The 19701-nt window shown below is 35.0% G+C and overlaps 1 protein-coding gene across 1 annotated transcript in view; it reads right to left on the reverse strand.

Annotated features, from left to right (window-relative positions):
• Nipbl (NIPBL cohesin loading factor) overlaps positions 1–19701 on the reverse strand; it is a 175198-nt gene that overhangs the window by 47051 nt on the left and 108446 nt on the right. Inside the window, exons 11-19 of the mRNA XM_045132157.1 lie at positions 13393–13575; positions 9290–9487; positions 8983–9054; positions 8814–8903; positions 6141–6244; positions 4401–4487; positions 2344–2575; positions 1304–1455; positions 254–334 (exon numbers count right to left, since the gene is read on the reverse strand). Coding sequence (XP_044988092.1) covers positions 254–334; positions 1304–1455; positions 2344–2575; positions 4401–4487; positions 6141–6244; positions 8814–8903; positions 8983–9054; positions 9290–9487; positions 13393–13575 — 1199 coding nt within the window. The remainder of the gene's footprint in view (positions 1–253; positions 335–1303; positions 1456–2343; positions 2576–4400; positions 4488–6140; positions 6245–8813; positions 8904–8982; positions 9055–9289; positions 9488–13392; positions 13576–19701) is intronic.

Here is a 19701-nt window from a genome sequence, read left to right on the forward strand (position 1 = left end):
CAAGATTTAAATGCCTTTAAATCATTTTGATTTTTGTAATTTAAAAAATATTAACAATATTTTAAATTCAAGAAAAACAGAATGACCCAAGATATTCAATCTACAGTTTATAAAATTTAGTAAGACACACTATAAGAGTTTTTGTTATGAAATAGTGTAATGAAAGCTGGGAATCTGTAATAATTTTTGAAAATTTGGATTAAGTGATATCAATATTTAGGGATAATTAAAAATATAAATTGGTTACACTTACTGCAGTGACTAACTTAATGGCACACAATTGTAGTTCACTGACATTTTCTACAAAAAATGGTGTTATTCCCATTGATGAAACCTGAAAACACAAAAAGTAATTAATTAGTAAATATTTTTAATTATTTCAAAATTCTAATCTTACGACATTCTAACACAAATATACTTCAAAATACCCAGAGGGCATTTTGCTTTCCCTAATCTACTCAGCATGTATTTTCTCCTCTGGTCTCCTTCCCTTTTCACATCATGTACCTTGTTTCATACCTTCCTTTCTCTAATTTCTACCTTTTATTTTATCTTAAAATTTTTATTTATTTATTTGACAGAGAAAGAGGGAGAGAGTGTGTGAGAGAGAATAAACGGGCGTACCAGGGCCTCCAGCCACTGCAAACAAATGAACTCCAGATGCGTGCGACACCTTGTGCATCTGGCTAATGTGGGTCCTAGGGAATCGAACCTGGGTCCTTTGGTTTTGCAGGCAAACAGCTTTAACGGCTAAGCCATCCCTCCAGCCCTAATCTGATATTTAATCTATATTTAGACTGATAGCCATCATAAGAGCATAAAAAACACCACATTCTGTTTGATGGATGAAAATATCCTAATATATGACAAAGGAAATATCTTTCAAAGAATTTATAGAGTATGAAATTTATAGAACTACTGGGCATGGTGGCACATGCCTTCAATCCCAGCACTCGGGAGGCAGAGGTAGGAGGATCACAGAGAGCTCAAGGCCACCCTGAGACAACATAGCTAATTCCAGGCCAGTCTGGACCAGAGTGAGACCCTACCTCGGAAAAAAAAAAAAAAAACAAAAAACAACCCCCCACCAAAGATTTATAGAACATTTATCCCTCTTCTACTCAGAATGTTTCCTCATAAAATAACCTTGACTTTTATTTCTTCAATTCAGATATATTCTGAATAGGTAAAAATAATAGTGTTGGCAGTTTTAATTAGTGAATAAGATTATAATGGGCTAAATCACATCCTCTTTTCTTATATCATTGTCTAGAAATTTATAAAATGCATTAAAGAAACAAACCTGAAGAATTGTTGTGTCTGTAAGAAGTTGTATCTCTAGTAATTCTGATAGGCTGCTAACAATGTCACAAACTTTGTTATAAAGCATTACTATTACTCTCTGCTTGTGAGTTGAACATTTAGCCCGTTTGGCCTTTGAACTTAGTAATCCTCCTAAAGTGAAAGAAATTTCAAGACAAGGAAAATATTAACTTTTAAAATTTGTCCATTTTCTAAATTAAGTGAAAACAAAAATTTCAGAGGGCTACATAAAAATATAATATGGCAACTAAAGTTGACTATGTGTTAAAAGAAAATTATTTACCAAGGGTATTCTGTTTGAATACTCATGGAATGGGTAATCTATGGCCAGATTTAGAGATGACCAAATTGTTGAATATTCTTTCCAAAGGAATAGCATAGTAAGATTATATTCTCCTTTATTTTGAGATCATTATATAGTATGTAATGAAACTGTGTACACATTTAACTATTTCACTATTCATTTAATAAAGATTAAAGATAAAAAAAGAGTATTTACCTTGAATCAACCCATTTTACAGATAACTACTGTGCTGAATAAAATTAAGGAGAAGGGCAATGGAACTAAAATCTAATTACTAGGTGCATTTCTATGGCCAGTAGAAATAAATTCAATTATAACAAATACTAGTTGAATATTCCTTATCAAAAAACTAGGGACAAAAAAAACCCTTCTGATTTTAGTATTCTAGATTTTGGAAAACTTGCAGATATTTTACTAGCTAAATATGTAAATTTTGAAATGCTCTCAAATCCAAAATATTTTGTTTGTCATGTTAGTACTAAAACAATTTTTTTTTTTTCCGGATTCCAGAGCATTTTGGATTTTCAGATCAAGGACACTCAACCTGTAGTTGCTAAAGGAATACTAACCAACATTATTAGCTTAATTAACCTTATGTAATAATTTTGGTACCATCTAAAATAATTGTAATCCTAATTATTCAACATGAAAAAATTCACAATAGACAATTTTGATACTGCAACTAAAAAACTAACAATATAAAAGGACAAACTAACCTCCATGAGGATCTAATCTGTAAACAGGATCATACTGGGGATACAGTGTATTCTGTAAATGAAATTTTGTATACTGTATAACTCTTTCAATTACGTCCTCAATGTATACAGCTTTTGGCATGTTAGGGGATGTCATAATGTTGATAGTTGTAAGACAGGCATCTGCTGACTTTGTAACTCTCTCCATAATAAGGTCTCTCCATAATCTTTCTTCTTCTTCAGTATCATTATTCTATAAGACAACACATTATTAATAAAGTGGAAATACAACACATATTTAGGTCTACAATTATGATAAATTTGATTTTCACTGATGGAAAGCAGAATCTGCAAGATTATCCAGAATTCTTTCAGGACATTCTTTAAAGAATACTTGGAATGAAGTGCAAATATTGAGATGCATTTTTAAAAAACGTTATTTTCAAGGAGACAGAGAAAGAGAGCGTGCAAGCAATAGTGCGCGTGTGCATGCACATGTGCAAGCAGGCCAGGGCTTCCAGCTGCTGCAAAGGAATTCCAGATGCATGTGCCACTTTGTACATCTGGCTTTATGTGGATACTGGGAAATTGAACTCAGGTCATTAGAGCCTTAACCACTGAGTCATCTTTCCAGCCCCATTTTTATTGATTGATTTATTTTGAGATCCTTGAATGCATTACATAAATCAGACTGGCTTCAAATCTGTGGCAATCCTCTAGTTTCTGGGATTACAGTTGTTTACTACTATTCCTAGCTTAAGCAAGATCTTTGTTTTCCATTTTTCATATTCTTTTAGCATTTTCAAATATGACATACTCTTCCTTCTAATTTACCAATAGGTAAATCCATGACACTGTTAGTTACTTTATCTTTTATGTACTTTGACCTAAGATTTTAAAGGTAAATATGACAGTTAAAACTCTCTAAGTGAGAACAAAGGAAACATTACTAATGAAGAAAGCATAGAGCTTTATTAAGTAGCAAAATGTTACTGACACAATATTTTATTTATTTGAGAGCTGGGGTTGGGAAGGGAAGAGAAAGAGGCAGGTAGAAAATGGGCTTTCCAGGGTCTCCAGCCACTGCAAATGAACTTCAGACAGATGTGCCATCTTGTATATCTGGCTATATGTGGATCCTTGGGAATTAAACTTAGGTCTTTAGGCTTTGTAGGCAAGCACCTTAACTGTTGAGCCATCTCCCCAGCCTGACTTTTTTTTTTTTTTTTTTTTTTTTTTTTAGGTAGGGTCTCACTCTAGCTGAGGCTGACCTGGAATTCACTATGTAATCTCAGGGTGGCCTTGAACTCATGGTGATCCTCCTACCTCTGCTTCCTGAGTGCTGGGATTAAAGGCGTGCACCACCACACCCAGCTAGCCTGATTTCTTTTTGGAGTCAGGGTCTCATTCTAGTCCAGACTGACCTGACTATGTAGTCTAGTCTGGTCTTTAATTCACTGCAGTCCTCCTGCTTTAACCTCCTTAGTTCAGTGCAGGGATTAGGACTTTACCAAATGAGCTAGCTCCACAGGTACTATGTGGTTGGTTGGTTGGTTGATTTTTTGACAGAGTCCAGTATAACCCAGACTGACTCCTGCCTCAACCTCCTACGTGCTGGGATTACAGGTGTGTGTGCTATCATACCTTGATTACTAACTATTTTAGTGTCCTCTTTTTAAACTAGCTTTTTATTTAGGAAGGGTTTTTTTTTAATCAATATTGGGGATTAAACATAGGGTACCTTGTGCATTATAGACATGATACCACTGAGGTATATATCCTCAGACCTTTTTTTTAGAGAGAGAGAGAACAAAACAGAGACAGAGAATTGGCCCATTAGGGCCTCAGCCCTGAGTCTACATAGTTCAGCCTGGGCTAGACCCTACCTTGAAAAACCTAACCAAACTAACCAACCAACCAAATAACAACAACAAAGATTCACAAAAAGTGAAATTCTATTAATTAGGCAATAATTTATGGCAACAAGTTCAATGAATGACATCTGGAATCTGCCCCAAAGTAGAAGTCCTAATGAAAAACTTTAAAGGTAAAATTAACAGTACAGATTTTAAGCTTACATGATTTAACAAAGTAGAAAGCTTTGATCCATCTTGAATATTCTTCTCCAAAATATTTAGGACTTTCACAGTTTTATCAGTTGAAAGCTAAAAAAAAGGTACATAAATTAATTTATAAATTACTGATGAAAGCTGCAAATTAGTTATTTAAAAGAAACAATCTAAATAGCAGTCTTTGGGCTGTGGAAGACATAACATATCCATTCTTTCAAAGAGTGGGGGGAAAAGCTTTCCTATTTAATCACACAGATGACAGAATAAAGAACGACCACATATGATGTACATGAGCTTATGCCTTAATTCATATTACTTATTATCAGAGTAAGTTTCTTCTGATGGCTGGCCGTCTGCTTTCTAGAAATGACCTCAATATGTGTATGAACACACATATTAGAGTTATCAACCATTAACTCAATTATTACATGGTGGCCTATAACAATTTTTTTAAATCAGATTTTAAAAATCCAAAACAGGAAATAAAAAAAATCTAAGACAATATTCTGAATAACAAGCATGAAGTTCTTTCTTTCCTTAGTAGTAGATATCTCTAATTAGTTATATATTCTCTCTCTTTTTTATTTTGAGGCAGGGCCTTACTGTAGTTCAGGCTGACCTGGAATTAATTCACTATGGAATCTCAGGGTGGCCTTGAACTCAAGGTGAACATCCTACCTCTAGACCTCCCGAGTGCTGGGATTAAAGGCGTGCCCCACCACATCCCGGATTTTTTTGGGGGGTTGGGTGGGGGTAGGGAAAGGGTTTATATTCTCTTCTTTACATCGCATTCCTTTTAGGATTCTAGCATTTGCCCTACTCAGCCAGAAGGAACCCTGAGCCTCAGAGTAACAATTCTGTATGAGAGAGACTTTGGTTAGAAGAGAAGGAGAACTGTCTTTTTATCTCCATACTAGTCATGCTATAATTGAGGGGTCAGTGAGGATGATATAGATAATAGAAGAACAACATTTGAAGCTGTTGCTACTGTTTTAGGTGATCACTGGAAAGGTAATTTGCTACTTCACTAGTGTAATGAAACTACTTAGTAAATAAGAGATCTTCTAGGAAAGTATCAAGTTCATAGCAATTAGGCTATATATTTAATAGTAATTAGCTAAAACTCACAATATTCTACAGCAAGGAAAATAATATGCTGAAATTATACCTTTATTCTTTCATAACGCTAAAAGACTAAAGAACATGTGAAAGAAAAATTTAGTAATTTCTACATTTAATATTGTAAATAAATATGTGAGAAAGTAAAAAAAAATTACAGTCTATGCCTCTAGTCAATGCAGTAAAATATGCTTTAGAATAATCTGTACAGTATCTTTTCACTTAGGGCTTCTTCCTAAGACATAATTTGTTTAAATTTCAGAAGATAGGGCTGGAGAGATGGCTTAGCGGTTAAGCGCTTGCCTGTGAAGCCTAAGGACCCTGGTTCGAGGCTCGGTTCCCCAGGTCCCACGTTAGCCAGATGCACAAGGGGGCGCACGCATCTGGAGTTCGTTTGCAGAGGCTGGAAGCCCTGGCGTGCCCATTCTCTCTCTCTCCCTCTATCTGTCTTTCTCTCTGTGTCTGTCACTCTCAAATAAATAAATTAAAAAAAAATTTATTTTAAATTTCAGAAGATAATCATGAGCTTTCTTTTCATTAGGCATATAGCTTTGTAATTTTTCCTAAAAATTTAATTTCTTGTCACATATTAGGAAAACTTAAAAAAATTGTGCTTTACTGAAATACCTTATCCATTATACCCATTGCTTTAATTTTAGCAGATTCACTCCCAAGTTCATTCAGCTGATGTTTTCCTAGGAGTAGTTCCTGAGGAATTTCATCATCATCACCTGGAAAACCAAACCAACCAAACACAAGCATAGTTAGGTAAAAACAAAAACTCAAAAATGGTAAGCTAAGTGTTTGTATGTGTTGTATACATGAGTGTCTAGGCGCAGATGCATGTGCATATGTGTGCAGAAGCAGAGGAGAATGTCAGGTGTCTTCCTCTATGCCTCATCTGCATGTTTGTTTGAGACACAGTCTCTTTCACTGAATCCAGAGCTGCCACTTTGGGTTAGATTGGTTGACCAGTGAACCCTAGTGAGTCTCCAGTCTTTATTCCATATATGGCTAGGGATACAAGTATGCATGGATAACAACTACCTATTTACATGGGTGCCAGAGAATAAAACTTTGGGCAAGTCAGGCCTTCTCAAACTTCTATGTTTGCATGGCATGTGATCCTACCTACTGAACCATCTCCTCAACCCATCAATGGTAAGCTAAGCTTTTAAATAGATTTTTGGTTACACAGACAAAAACAACCTAAGAGGCCCCTGTATACCTCATAAACCTTTAAGCAAAAGAGGACAGAAGTAAAATGAAGAGTTCTACAATAGTAACACAGTCTTATCTTCAGTGACCCTTTTGTACCACTTGCTCTCTGACCCATGAGGCTGACTTGGATGAACTAAACCCATTCTTCTATGCCTTAGGGCTTCTGTTAGTATTCAGCCAGTGGGATGCTCTGTGAGAAGACTGAGGAGGAGAGCACAGGCAAACTGTTTATATCCCCTACTATTTCTTTCAAGGTCTTCACTGGTACAAGAAGCATAAATACTGCTTTTTTCAAGGCAAAACTATTCAACATGTTTTCCTTTGAGTAAGTTTTGGTGATTGCTCTTTATTCTATTATTGTTAGGAGTGACAAGTTGCTCAATGGCTCTTAGCCCTGGATTCTGGAACTTTCTTGTCCTCTCTTTATAATTAGTCTGTTTGTAATAACAGCTCCCAAACTAGTCAAATTTGAGAGTTCTTCCTTTTATTAAATGTATCTAAGTGATACAGAATTTCTTAGTACAGAATTAGAAAGATGAATCATATTTTCTGATTAATCACAATGATACTTAGATTATCATTTTCCAAAAAATACTGCTAAAGAGTAATGTACCATCTAAGATATTCTTGAATAAGTGCAATCATAAAAATTAATGTGTGCCACATAGTTTTCACATAAATTAAGCATTAGTGTTTTTACCAGCTGAAACAACATCTGATTATTAAAACCAGGTCTATATATTTTAAGTAATTTGTTTTTTAATCAAAATACACTATTCTATTTACAGATAAAATCTTTTACATATTATTAAAAAAGCAATACAAGCCGGGCATGGTGGTGCACACCTTTAATCCCAGCACTTGGGAGGCAGAGGTAGGAGGATCACTGTGAGTTCGAGGCCATCCTGAGACTACAAAGTGAATTCCAGGTCAGCCTGGGCCAGAGTGAGACCCTACCTCGAAAAACAAAACAAACCAACAACCCCCCCAAAACCAATACATAAATAATAAAAAAACCACCTCATTATATTCTAGGTGGTATACTATTTTGTTTTTATTGGATTCTTCATTCCTTACACCAGGGGTTACGGTCTTGCATATGTTTGCATTTAACATACTACTGGAACATAATATTCAATAAATGGTAACCACTGTAATAATATTCAATAGTCACAACTCAGCTGGATAGATATTTCCTTAACTACTCTAACCTATCCTCGTACTACACTTCAGGATTCTTTTTATTTTTATTTATTTATTTGAAAGTGCCAGAGAGAGAAAGAGGCAGATAGAGAGAGAGAATGGGTGTGCCAGGGCCTCCAGCCACTGCAAATGAACTCCAGATGCGTGTGCCCCCTTGTGCATTTGGCTATTGTGGGTCCTGGGGAATTGAGCCTTGAACTGGGGTCCTTCGGCTTCATAGGCAAGCACTTAACCGTTATGCCATCTCTCCAGCCCACACTTAAGGATTCTTAATGAGGGACAAAGTGTGTAAAACACAGGAAGCCAGAGTAGAAACCAAGAGTGGGTATAAAGAGATAATTAGGAAGGGGGAATGGAGAGAAGGTGAAAGGACACATAAAAGACATGCAAACAGAAGGAAGGTAGTTTCGCAGGGAAGGACAATAAACTAATAAACTGTATCTGAAAATGCTAAAACAGAAAAACAAACAAACAAAACCCCAAGACAGTGGCTGGAGAGATGGCTCAGTGGCTAAAGTGCTTGCCTATAAAACCAAAAGATCCAGGTCTCGTTCCCTAATACCCACATAATGCCAGATGCATGCATCTGGAATTCCTTTGCAGTGGCTAGAGGCCCTGGCATGCCTATTCTCTCTTAAATAAATAAATAAAAGATATTAAAAAAATTAAACAATTATCAAAATGTGACTAGATATCAATTAAAAATTTTTTTTGTTCATTTTTATTTATTTATTTGAGAGAAAGCGAGCAAGAGAGAAGAGGGGAGGGGAAATGGGTGCACCAGGGCCAGCATAGATCACTGACTCTGGAAGCTTAACTGGCAAAAGGCTGAACACAGAGCAAGGGGTAAATAAATAAATTTTAAATTGAGTTTACCAAATGCAGTAAAATCCATATCTTCTAAATTATCCAAAATATTCTCTATTGAGGCTGTGAATCTTTTAAAAGTTGAAGAATCCATCATTTCTGTAAGAGAAAAAAATTGCATCCATATTCCAAGCAGGTAAGTAAAGCTGAAGGCTATATACACAAAATAAAATGTTACCTTCTGGTGTTAGCTTTGGCTCATAAGCTTTCCTTTTCTTCTGTTTTTCTTTTTTCTTCATTTTTCTAGCAACTAAAATAAACAAAAATAAATAATGAAATACAGAAATGATACTTAAACTGTTTGTACTTGTGCTCCTAGTTTCTGATCACTGATTAATGCCTAAACACAGTGACTGCAAATCTAAACATGAATTTTTAATTACAAATTAGAAATTATTGGTTCATAACAGAATATAAAATATTCTCCACAGTTAAAGCCCTGAACTTAAATCAGCTTTAGAAATCCATTGACACTGATAAATTACCCTCACTAAGGCTGGGAGGAGGAGAATAATCTTCCATGTCAGAATCTGATGGACTTCGGTTTCGATAACGACCACCACCCGAACTCCTTCTTCCTTCATGAGCGTGGCCACTTCTCCTATGATCCCCAGAGCTTCTTCTGTCACGCTCCTCATATTCCCAAGCTTTATCGTCATCTTTTTTATGTCGTTTCCTAGAGGCTAGAAGCAAATCCCCATGACAAATAATTTACCTCACTTAATAAAAAGACTATTAAAACTTGTACTTTACAATGAGCTACCTGGAGTAAAATCTTGATTATGTTGTCTAAGAAACCCTGAGTCATTCATCTATGTAGAAGTTTAAATTACAGTATATAAAGAGTAGCGATTATTTTAGCATGATCTATCTAGAACTAAAAGTTTTTACATGAACTTGGTTTGCTAATAAACAGATAGGAAGGTTCTGGGAATTAAATCACAGTGCACATTTCAGTGAAAAGTATTTAGTACATCAGCAAGGATTATACGTGAACTTCAAGATTAATTGAGGCTTATAAAACAACCTTTATTTAGAATTTGGATAAAAAACAACCACCTTGAAGCATTTAGATTACTAGGGAAAGGGTTTTGGGGAAAAATGTCAACTTTTGAAAAAGTATTACAGAATATGGGCAATCAAGTATTCCATCAATTAACAGCTAAGTTACACTCACAACTTAGCAAGAAATTCCACAGACTGATGACTTAACATTATAAACCTACAGGGATACTATATATCAGAACTGTGAACACTAATATACGATATTCAGTTCTTCAACAACAGGCTTGTTAAACCCAAGGAGGAAAGCTTCAAAGCTTATGCATGCTATATAAGCATGTTTATGTTACCTTCAATCTTTCCCCCATCCTTTTGGAGATCTATATACATTCTGCTAAAATCACCCATACTGACAGCAGCCTCTAGGCAAATGTAGCAAAACAGATTTCATCTGACACACCAACTCTGATTAACTGGTGAGAGCTACTGAAAGCATTAAGTTGAAAATAATTCTGAGCCCAACGAAAGCATTCAGTTCAATATGGAAAACTGATTAGAAATTTCTACAGTGAAAAGTAGAGGGCAGTGTCATGGTCTCTAGTATTATATAATTAATAGTAGGGTATGCCCTCTCAGGGTGGGGGTCATTTTGTATAATATTCACTAAATGTTTTTTTTAGCAAATATTGAAAAGCCTATTAATAAGGATTTGGCAACAAATAAGCAAACTTCTTGAGAAAGAAGAATGCTATGATCTTAAGTATGAGTTTTTATTTGCATGATATATTAAAAGTGATATAATCTACATTAGTCTTTCTATATTTTAATTAACTTCATAATAAATCTACTTCCAACATTCAATCCTACAAGTAAAAAATATGGAGAATCTTGTAGTCTTTAGAAATTATACAATATGCTGTTGGCCATTACTATTTATAGGCCTGAGATAATTTTTAATATTTATTCACGCTTGAACAGCTTGAATTAAAATGTGGTGGAAAGGACTGGAAAGATGGCTCAGAGGTTAAAGGGGCTCCTTGCAAAACCTAATGGCCTGGGTCACAAAGTGGAGCATGCTTTTGGAGTTTGTTTGTAATGGTGAGGCCCTGGTGTGCCCATTCATGCTCTCTCCTTGCAAATAAACAATGTAATATTTATTAAAAAATAAAATGTGGTGGAAAAAAACCCTTAAATTTCTATGGCACACTATGTTGCAATTAAGTTAGAGGGATCCCAACTTATTGTGACATTTGTCCTTTCCTCATCAATGTAGAAAGAGCAGGGACATGGCAGGGGCTTACTTGAAGAACAAAGTATGACTTAGGTGTTCTCTTTCCTTTCCAAAGTTCTCCTTTAGTTTCCTGTGTCTTCTTTCACACCATTCCCAGGTACCTTTATATATGTATTGTGGCTATTTAAATCTGGTAGGCCAAACTTTAAAAGATACCTTTTAATTATTTCCTCCAGTTTTTCAACAACCTTCTTCTTTAGCCTTAGAGTTTAGTAAGACAATTTGACTAAACTTCAGGGATACCTCAAATTAAAAAAAAATAAATAAAATAAAATAAAACCCCACTCCATCTTCAGCTGGGTGTGGTGGTACACGCCTTTAATCCTAGCATTCAGGAGGCTGAGGAATGAGGATCACTGTGAGTTCATGGCCAGCCTGAGACTACATAGTGAATTCCAAGTCAGTTTGGGCTACAGCAAAAAGCCAAAAAAAAAAAAAAAAAAAATCTATCTTCAAGTGGCTTAATTCTTACAACTAATATTTTCATATACTTTTCCATTTTGTATTGTACTGTATTTTCACTACTGCTTTTTATTATGGTAAAATGATAATCTGGGTATTGATGTCAACTACCAATTGACCATCTTTCAGCTCTCTAATCAGTAGCCCCCTTTTTTTTAAACCAAAGGAGCTTCTCTTTTTTCCTAGCAAAGGTGAAAGTGCCATAGCTTTAAGACAAAGCTGTATGTTTCCATAAAATAGCTCTCAGAATTTAAGGAAAGAATTAGAGCTACAATGATGACAAAAACCTATGGCTCTGCTCTCCCCTATTGTTCTGATTATGCTATTCTTTACACTTAATTGTGAGGTAGCTTCATCATTCTCATCAATTTAGCAATGAAGGCAGCCACTACCAAGTGACTACAGATGTGAAGTGAAATTCAAAATAAAACTTCAAGAAAGTTTTCAGCTATTTTAGAAACAGAGATATAGTAGTGGGCACAAGGGGGAATAGACATGCATATTAAAGGGAGTGAGTTTCTGAGCCAATGAACTTTCTTTGTCTTTTTACTTTCCAGAGCTAACCATGTCCTCATATCACCAAAATGTATGATTATAATAAAATTTTTTTAGCCATTTTAATATACTGTATACTAATACATCTTATGATAATACAAATTATAACAATCATACATGTCAGATTCTCTTTGCTGAATATTTTATTTCAATTTTAAAACTGTTCAGATTTGTTCAGAATTCATAGTCTACTGCTCTAGCTGAAGAGCTCACAATTTTAAAAAGATCAGAGTAAATGAACATTGATTAAGAACTTTGGAGGTGAAGAACTTCCATCGGCAATATACACTTCACTTAAAAATGGCAGCATGCATCTGTCCTTCCTGCCCTTGCTTGTCACACCTCAATCTACAGACACTAGGTGGAAAAGGTAGAACACACTGGTGGTCTTCCCACTTCTTTTGGTCATTATGACTAAGTCAGTTGGCACACAAGTGAAGATCTCCCATAGTCTGTTTCCACTGAATGCCGTTTAAGTCAAACAAGGTTGCTGACCCCTCTTGGCTAGGCTCAATTCTCTTGCTCCAGAAGAAGGAAGATAGGGATAAAAGAGAAGAACTTTTTCAGTGGACCAGTAGGAAGACAGGCGAGGTATAGCAAGTCTAGTGCAAAGACAGGTGATCACAGTGTTGTAGAGAGGTAGCTGTGTAGTGAAGAAGCCAGCTCTGGAAAACAGTGAAACAAGGGAGGAATTCCAGGACACAGCTGGGCAAAAAGGAGAAGCCAGGTCCAAACCACACAGATAATCCACAACGTGGCTAAGCCATCCATAATTTAGTGATAGTATGGTTTTAAATACTTCTTTATCTGGCTATCTCCTACGTGTCCTTCAAGACTCAACTCAAGTGTCACCTCTTCCAGTAAGCATTCTCTGAACCCCCACTCAGATATTGATGCCAATGTGTTCCCACAGAATTCTGCATTTACTATTACCATTGTACTACAATCATTTACTTATACATTTCCCCCAAAAGACTGAGACTTTGAGCTAGGGGTCATATTTTATTTGTAGTTTTATTTTCAATGTCTAGTATATAACAGGAGTCCAATGTTTGTTAAATACATACAGACATATAACTGGTGTTTGCTAACACTAATTACATCTCAATAAATTTTTTTCTTGGTGCCAACTGATCTCATCTTTCATACAATTTTAAGGTTTAAAACCTTGCTATACTAGGTCATTAGAATCACAACTGCTTTTGTTAATACCCCAAAATGATGTGACACATCAGTCTGCCTTTTAATTCTTGTGAAGAAAAGTTACAAGATACTTACATTCAAAAGCTTCATCACTATCATTATCTTCATCTGAACTTATTTCAGCATATTTTGGCTTTTCGTTAACTGTGCTACGCTTGCGTTTGTTCATTTTCACACGTTCGCAAAGTGGCATGGTAGATTCAATTTCTGCCAGTAGTTCAGGGGGCAATTCTTTTAACACTGATTGATCTATACTACCTATTAATGAAAGGTAAGAAAAAAAAATTTAAATCTGAATATAAAATTTTAAGTTAGCACTAAAAAAAATCCTTTCACATTTACAAGTGTAATACTTTCACCTTAAATCAATAATAAAATTTATGTATATATTATATAAATGTTTAAAATATGACTTCTCATAATACAAAGACTAATTATATCATCTGTCATTTACTGTTTTGACATATTGGGGATCAAATCCAGTCTCTTGAACATGTTAGGAAGCACTCTACTAATGAATATTATTGCCAGTCCCACAAGGTTATTATTGGATATAAATACCTTTGTTATATCTAGAGTAGGCCTTTACAGACTCAGTACAAATGAGAAGAATCGGAGGAAACTTACCACCTCCTTTCTCTTCCTCTATGATCTTGACAGGTGCATATGATAACTGGTATAACAACTTTATACATTTTACCTATCACTGTCTATTTAAGAAGCAAGTTAATGCTTTTAGCATTACAGACGGTTTCTTTAAACAGATAAACCAATCTATATATTTAACTAAACATAACAGAAGCATGTAAAGTAGAATTAGACCCAAGCATTTTAAAAGGTCTATAACTGAAAATAATAAATTCAAATCCATTATGAAATAGGATCTTATTTTCCCATAAAAGAGTAATAATAAAAATATACTAACAAGAATCACTAACATACCTAATCTCTCTCCTTCCCCTTCCCCCCTTCCCCAGTTTCTACAAAGACAGTGTTTGTTAGTATCCATTTGTCAGCTTAAAAATAAAGTAGAAGTGCTATTTATTCAGGGTCACTTATTCTTGGTAATTATTAAAAATAACAACTTTATCTAACTTTACTTACCTATGAAAACCTTTGTATGACGTATAAAAATTATACCTGATAAATTTTATGAACTGGGAGCAAACAGTACCTTAGATTTTTATGGCAGGATATATTAACACTTTATAACTTATGACATTCAAATGGTAATAGTGTTTATATAAAGAATAAAAAACTGTGAAAGAAAAATAAGTGGGCATGAAGAGGTATTTCAAAGTCTCAGCAATACATGAACAAATTAATCATGCTTTAAAATACAATCTATCAATCAAAAGAGAAATTATCCTTTATTTTCTGAAGGTTTTATTCAGTATTAAGGAGTTGTTCAGGAACTTTTAAATTTTCTGTTTTTCTAAGGATACAGTTGGTAATAATTCAGCCTAACAAAGATACAATTCTGATAACTGTAAGGGTAAACAGAAGACGATGTACTAGGGATTGGAATCTTCAATGAATACAAGGGATAGGGAAGAATGGTAAATCAAATTTTGAGGACACAAACTGCTGGGTTTAGAGAAAGGACACTGACATATGTGTTTGTACATTTATTTGGATAAAGCCACTGAAAACTAAGAGAACTCCAGATGCATAAGATACCATATGTATCCGGCTTTATGTGGGTTCTGGGGAATCAAACTGGGTATGCAGGCTTCAAAGGCAAGTGCCTTAACCACTAACCCATCTCATCTCTCTAGCCCTCATATATATATATTTATTTGGCATGAAGGCTCATATGTGGAGCCAAATAAGATTCAGTTTCTACAGTGAATGTTAATAGTCATCAGGATAAGAGAAGCTGTTCATAAATAAGGGTGGGAAACAAGTTCTTAACTTAAGACACATATTATTGAGAGTCAGAAATCAAATAGAAATTTATGTTTTATTTGATGGACCAGGATACTTGAAAGTGATGCATGATGAGATTAAAAGGCCGGTTTAGTTGTAAGAAGCTAGAGATTCCAAGTGCAATCTGGAAGCCTAATACTTGTTCAGGAAAATTACATGCACGCATACACGCACGCATACACATACACACACACACACATAGATTTTAACTGAAAAAACAGAAGTCAAGCTCAAAGTTATTTATCTGTGTCTGAAGGACAAATATTTCTGAGAAAGTCTTAAAACTAATATACAAAATTTCAATGATAAAAAAATCAACAATCCATGTTTCAGTGTTTATTAATTTATATGGTAATTTTCATTTTGTGACTCATAAGCAAATTGTAAAATTAGTTTTATGATTCTTGACCAGTAGTTGTATGTGGTCAGAGAACAGTAGGTACTGAACTATGTGTGCATTAGGATACAACACACATTTTATTTTTTACCTAAGTCATAAAAAAATTGACAGTCCTTTACATTATGTAATTGTCACCCATCTCAAAATAGGGAAGTCAATTCTATTGAAAACTCCTTCTAGGCTAATCTAAAGCAAAGTATATATGGGATCTCCCAATAATTAAAGCTAAAGATTTAATGAAAGATAAATACTTGACTGATGTATTTAAAACTAGTGAACTTTTACTTATACCAGGTCATTTTAATATAAAAGTTAATGTTACATTTTTGGGGGTGGGGGGCTTGAGTGGGTCTTGCTTTAGCCCAGGCTGACCTGCAGTTTGTCTCAGGCTGGCCTCAAGCTCACAGTAAATCTATCTCAGCCTCCCAAGTGCTGGGATTAAAGACATGCTCCACCATGCCTGGCAATATTGTATTTTTGAATCCTTTTTAAGAATAAATTTTGGATTATTCAGAAATTCTTTACATTATTTAAAAAAATTATTATTTATTTTTCAAGAAGAGAGAGACAGAAGACAGACAGAATTAGTATCATGGCCTCCAGCCTCTGCAAGTGGACTCTGGATACATGCACTACTTTGTGTATCTGGCTTTATGCGGGTACTGGAGCATTGAACCTGGGCTGTTAGACTCTGCAAGCAAGCTCCTTAACCACTAAGCAATTTCTCCAACCCTTCTCATACCTCCTTCCACATACATTAAAGACAAGATCTTGTTTGTAGCACAGGTTGGTCTTAAAGATCCTATTTTGGTCCTATTTTGGGGTGTGTGAAACTGCATAATCTATTAAGACAACTTCTTGATTATGATCATTATTGAAAAGTAGTTTTCAATGATTGAGATGGGGAGGTAATATAATGGAGAATGGAATTTCAAAGGGGAAAGTGGGGGGGGGAGGGAGGGAATTACCATGGGATTTTTTTTTATAATGGAAAATGTTAATAAAAATTAAAAATTAAAAAAGAAAAGTAGTTTTGCACAGTGTTGTATATCAAAATGTTTTAGAAGTTAACTGTAATACAAAAAAACTACTTCAGACTATTTTTTAACAATCCAAGCTCTGCTTCCAAGTTTTGTAGGTAGGCTCATCCTCAGACCTGTGTATACGCAGACTCTGCTAAAAGTGTGAAAATATAACACAAGTAAATTATGTTCAAATTCTTTAACTTCATACCATTCTTGGAAGTTTATCATACTGAAATTTATTCAACAAGATAAAAATCCATAAAGTTGTTTGGGTTTAGCATGGAGACATTAAATGACCCAAAAGGGGGAAGAATAGATCACATTAAAAGATAAGCATAAGCACTGTTGGAACTAAACTGTACATGTAAAGATAAAAGAATACAAAATGGTTAAGTACATGATTTTATATCTGCATAAAGTGAATTTATGCTAAGAGTGAAAGGAAGTAACATAAATATCATAGTAAGTATATACCAAGTCATTAATTCTTAAGTTATGCTTTATATTACATACAAGTTATATTTTAGGAAAAGAACAAAAGGATCAATGATTATTTGAGGGATGAGGAGGAACTTCATAGAGTAGTAAATAGTTTTAATCTGTACACAAAAGTCTTTCAGAACACAGCAACAATAAAGATCCTACTCATTTAAGAGGAATATGTTCTTGTGTATGAAGTATTATGCTAGGCACTAGTTATACATATATATTACCATAGTAATCAAATCATAGCAGTATCATTTCACATTTAATATACTATACAAAAAAAGGCAAGTCACGGGCTGGAGAGATGGCTTAGTGGTTGAGCGCTTGCCTGTGAAGCCTAAGGACCCCAGTTCAAGGCTCGATTCCCCAGGACCCATGTTAGCCAGATGCACAAGGGGGCGCATGTGTCTGGAGTTTGTTTGCAGTGGCTGGAAGCCCTGGCGTGCCCACTCTCCTCTCTCTCTTTCTGCCTCTTTCTCTGTCTGTCACTCTCAAATAAATAAATAATTAATTAAAAAAAAAAAAAGGCAAGTCAGTATCTTAAATTAACAACCATAAATCTGTACCTCTTCCATACATTCAAATTTTATTGGCATAAAATATTCAAATTAAAAATATTTAAAGAATTTCAAATTATTATGAAATACTACCTATATGATCAAGTAAAATGTTTTCAAGTAGAATATGTCTTTTCCCAGAAAGTAAAACTTAAGAAAGAATTTTGGTCTTAGGAATTAACCACAGAAAGTATTACAGCAATATTCAGATTATCATTCCTTTACTTAGAAAAACACTACTGCACCTGCAAAGAAAATCTCATGTAACATGTAATACAAAGGTAACACAATGTCCACATCTGCGCTTCCACAATATGTAATACAAAGATAACACAATGTCCACATCTGTTCTTCCACAACAAGTAGTAAGAAAAATCTCTTGTCAAGTCACTTTGTGATTACTAGCTTAGTAAGAAGTAAATTTAAAATTAGAATGTCACTAAATGTAAACACATATCTTATGAAATAAAATCAAAAGATACCTAACATGGTGTCTGTAAATGAATGAGGATTTAAATAATAACTTTTAAAATATTTTAATTTCTTTATTTAAGAGAGTGAGAGAGCATGTATGTGTGTTGTGGGGTAGTGCAGTGTGCGATTGGGTAGAACAGGAACTCCTGTAAATGTAAACAAACCCCAGACACATACATCGCTTTGTGCATCTAGCTTTATTTGAGTACCGGGGAATAGAATCCAGGCATCAGGCTTTGCAAGTAAGCACCTCTAGCCATTGAACTATCTCTCCAGCCCCAAATAGTATTTTTAAATTACTTTACACCCATATATCCATAAATACACCAGTCTAATAGGCAGAATCTAGTCTACTTACCTATATAACCATACAAGCATATACAATTTATATTAAAAGTATGCTCAATAAGAACATATAAGCAATAAAAAGACATCCATATGCAATGGAATTACATTTGAAAAAAAAAACCTATGTGAATATAGCCATTACTAATTTGAAGCTATAAGCATTTTTGTAGTATTTGTATGTGCTCCTGTGTGTGGGTGCACATGCATGTGTATGTGCAAGTGTGTGATGGCCAGAGGTCAAAGCCAGGTGTCTTCTTCAATTGTTCTCTTAAACTAGAGCTCACCAACTCAGCTAGAGAAGCTATCCGGCAAGTACTAGGGATTCTTTTTTTTTTTTAATTAATTAATTTATTTATTTGAGAGCGACAGACACAGAGAGAAAGACAGATAGAGGGAGAGAGAGAGAATGGGCGCGCCAGGGCTTCCAGCCTCTGCAAACGAACCCCAGACGCGTGCGCCCCCTTGTGCATCTGGCTAACGTGGGACCTGGGGAACCGAGCCTCGAACTGGCGTCCTTAGGCTTAACAGGCAAGCGCTTAACCGCTAAGCCATCTCTCCAGCCCAAGTACTAGGGATTCTGTCTTCAGTTGCCCAGTGTTGGGATTACAGGCATACACTACTTTGTCAAACTTTGTCCTCATGCTTTTGACAAGCCCTTTTCTCATTAAGTCATCTCCCTATTCATTCTCCCCGTCCCCGGGCTCCCTGCCTTTCTCCTTTTGAGGTAGTCTTACTATATTATATAGTCTTGGTTGGCCTAGAACTTGCAATGGTCCTGTTTCTGCCAGGTGGTACTGGGATTACAGGCCTGTGCCATCACATCTAGCTACATATGCATTTCTTCCTGTTCTTTAAAACACTTGTAAGAAAGTTTTTTGTTGATCTGATTGCCACAACTTATTAAAAGCCTTCCCTAGAAGAATATAAATGTTAGCAAACCATAAGCCACATGTTCTTTTTCACTTTTTAAAAACAAAACAAGAGAAAAAGTGAATGCTTGACTAAGAATCAAGTAAAAGTTAAAAATAGTTTCACATGTCACTTCTTTAAATAAAGATGGTTTTTTTTCTTTTTGTACTAATACTGTGAATTCAGAGAGCTTTTTAGTAAACTGCAGTGCTATGCTATAAAAATAATCATATTTTCTGCATCTTCTATTGTACTA

This window comes from Jaculus jaculus, chromosome 13, assembly GCF_020740685.1.
Source record: "Jaculus jaculus isolate mJacJac1 chromosome 13, mJacJac1.mat.Y.cur, whole genome shotgun sequence".
Classification (NCBI taxonomy): Eukaryota; Metazoa; Chordata; class Mammalia; order Rodentia; family Dipodidae; genus Jaculus; species Jaculus jaculus.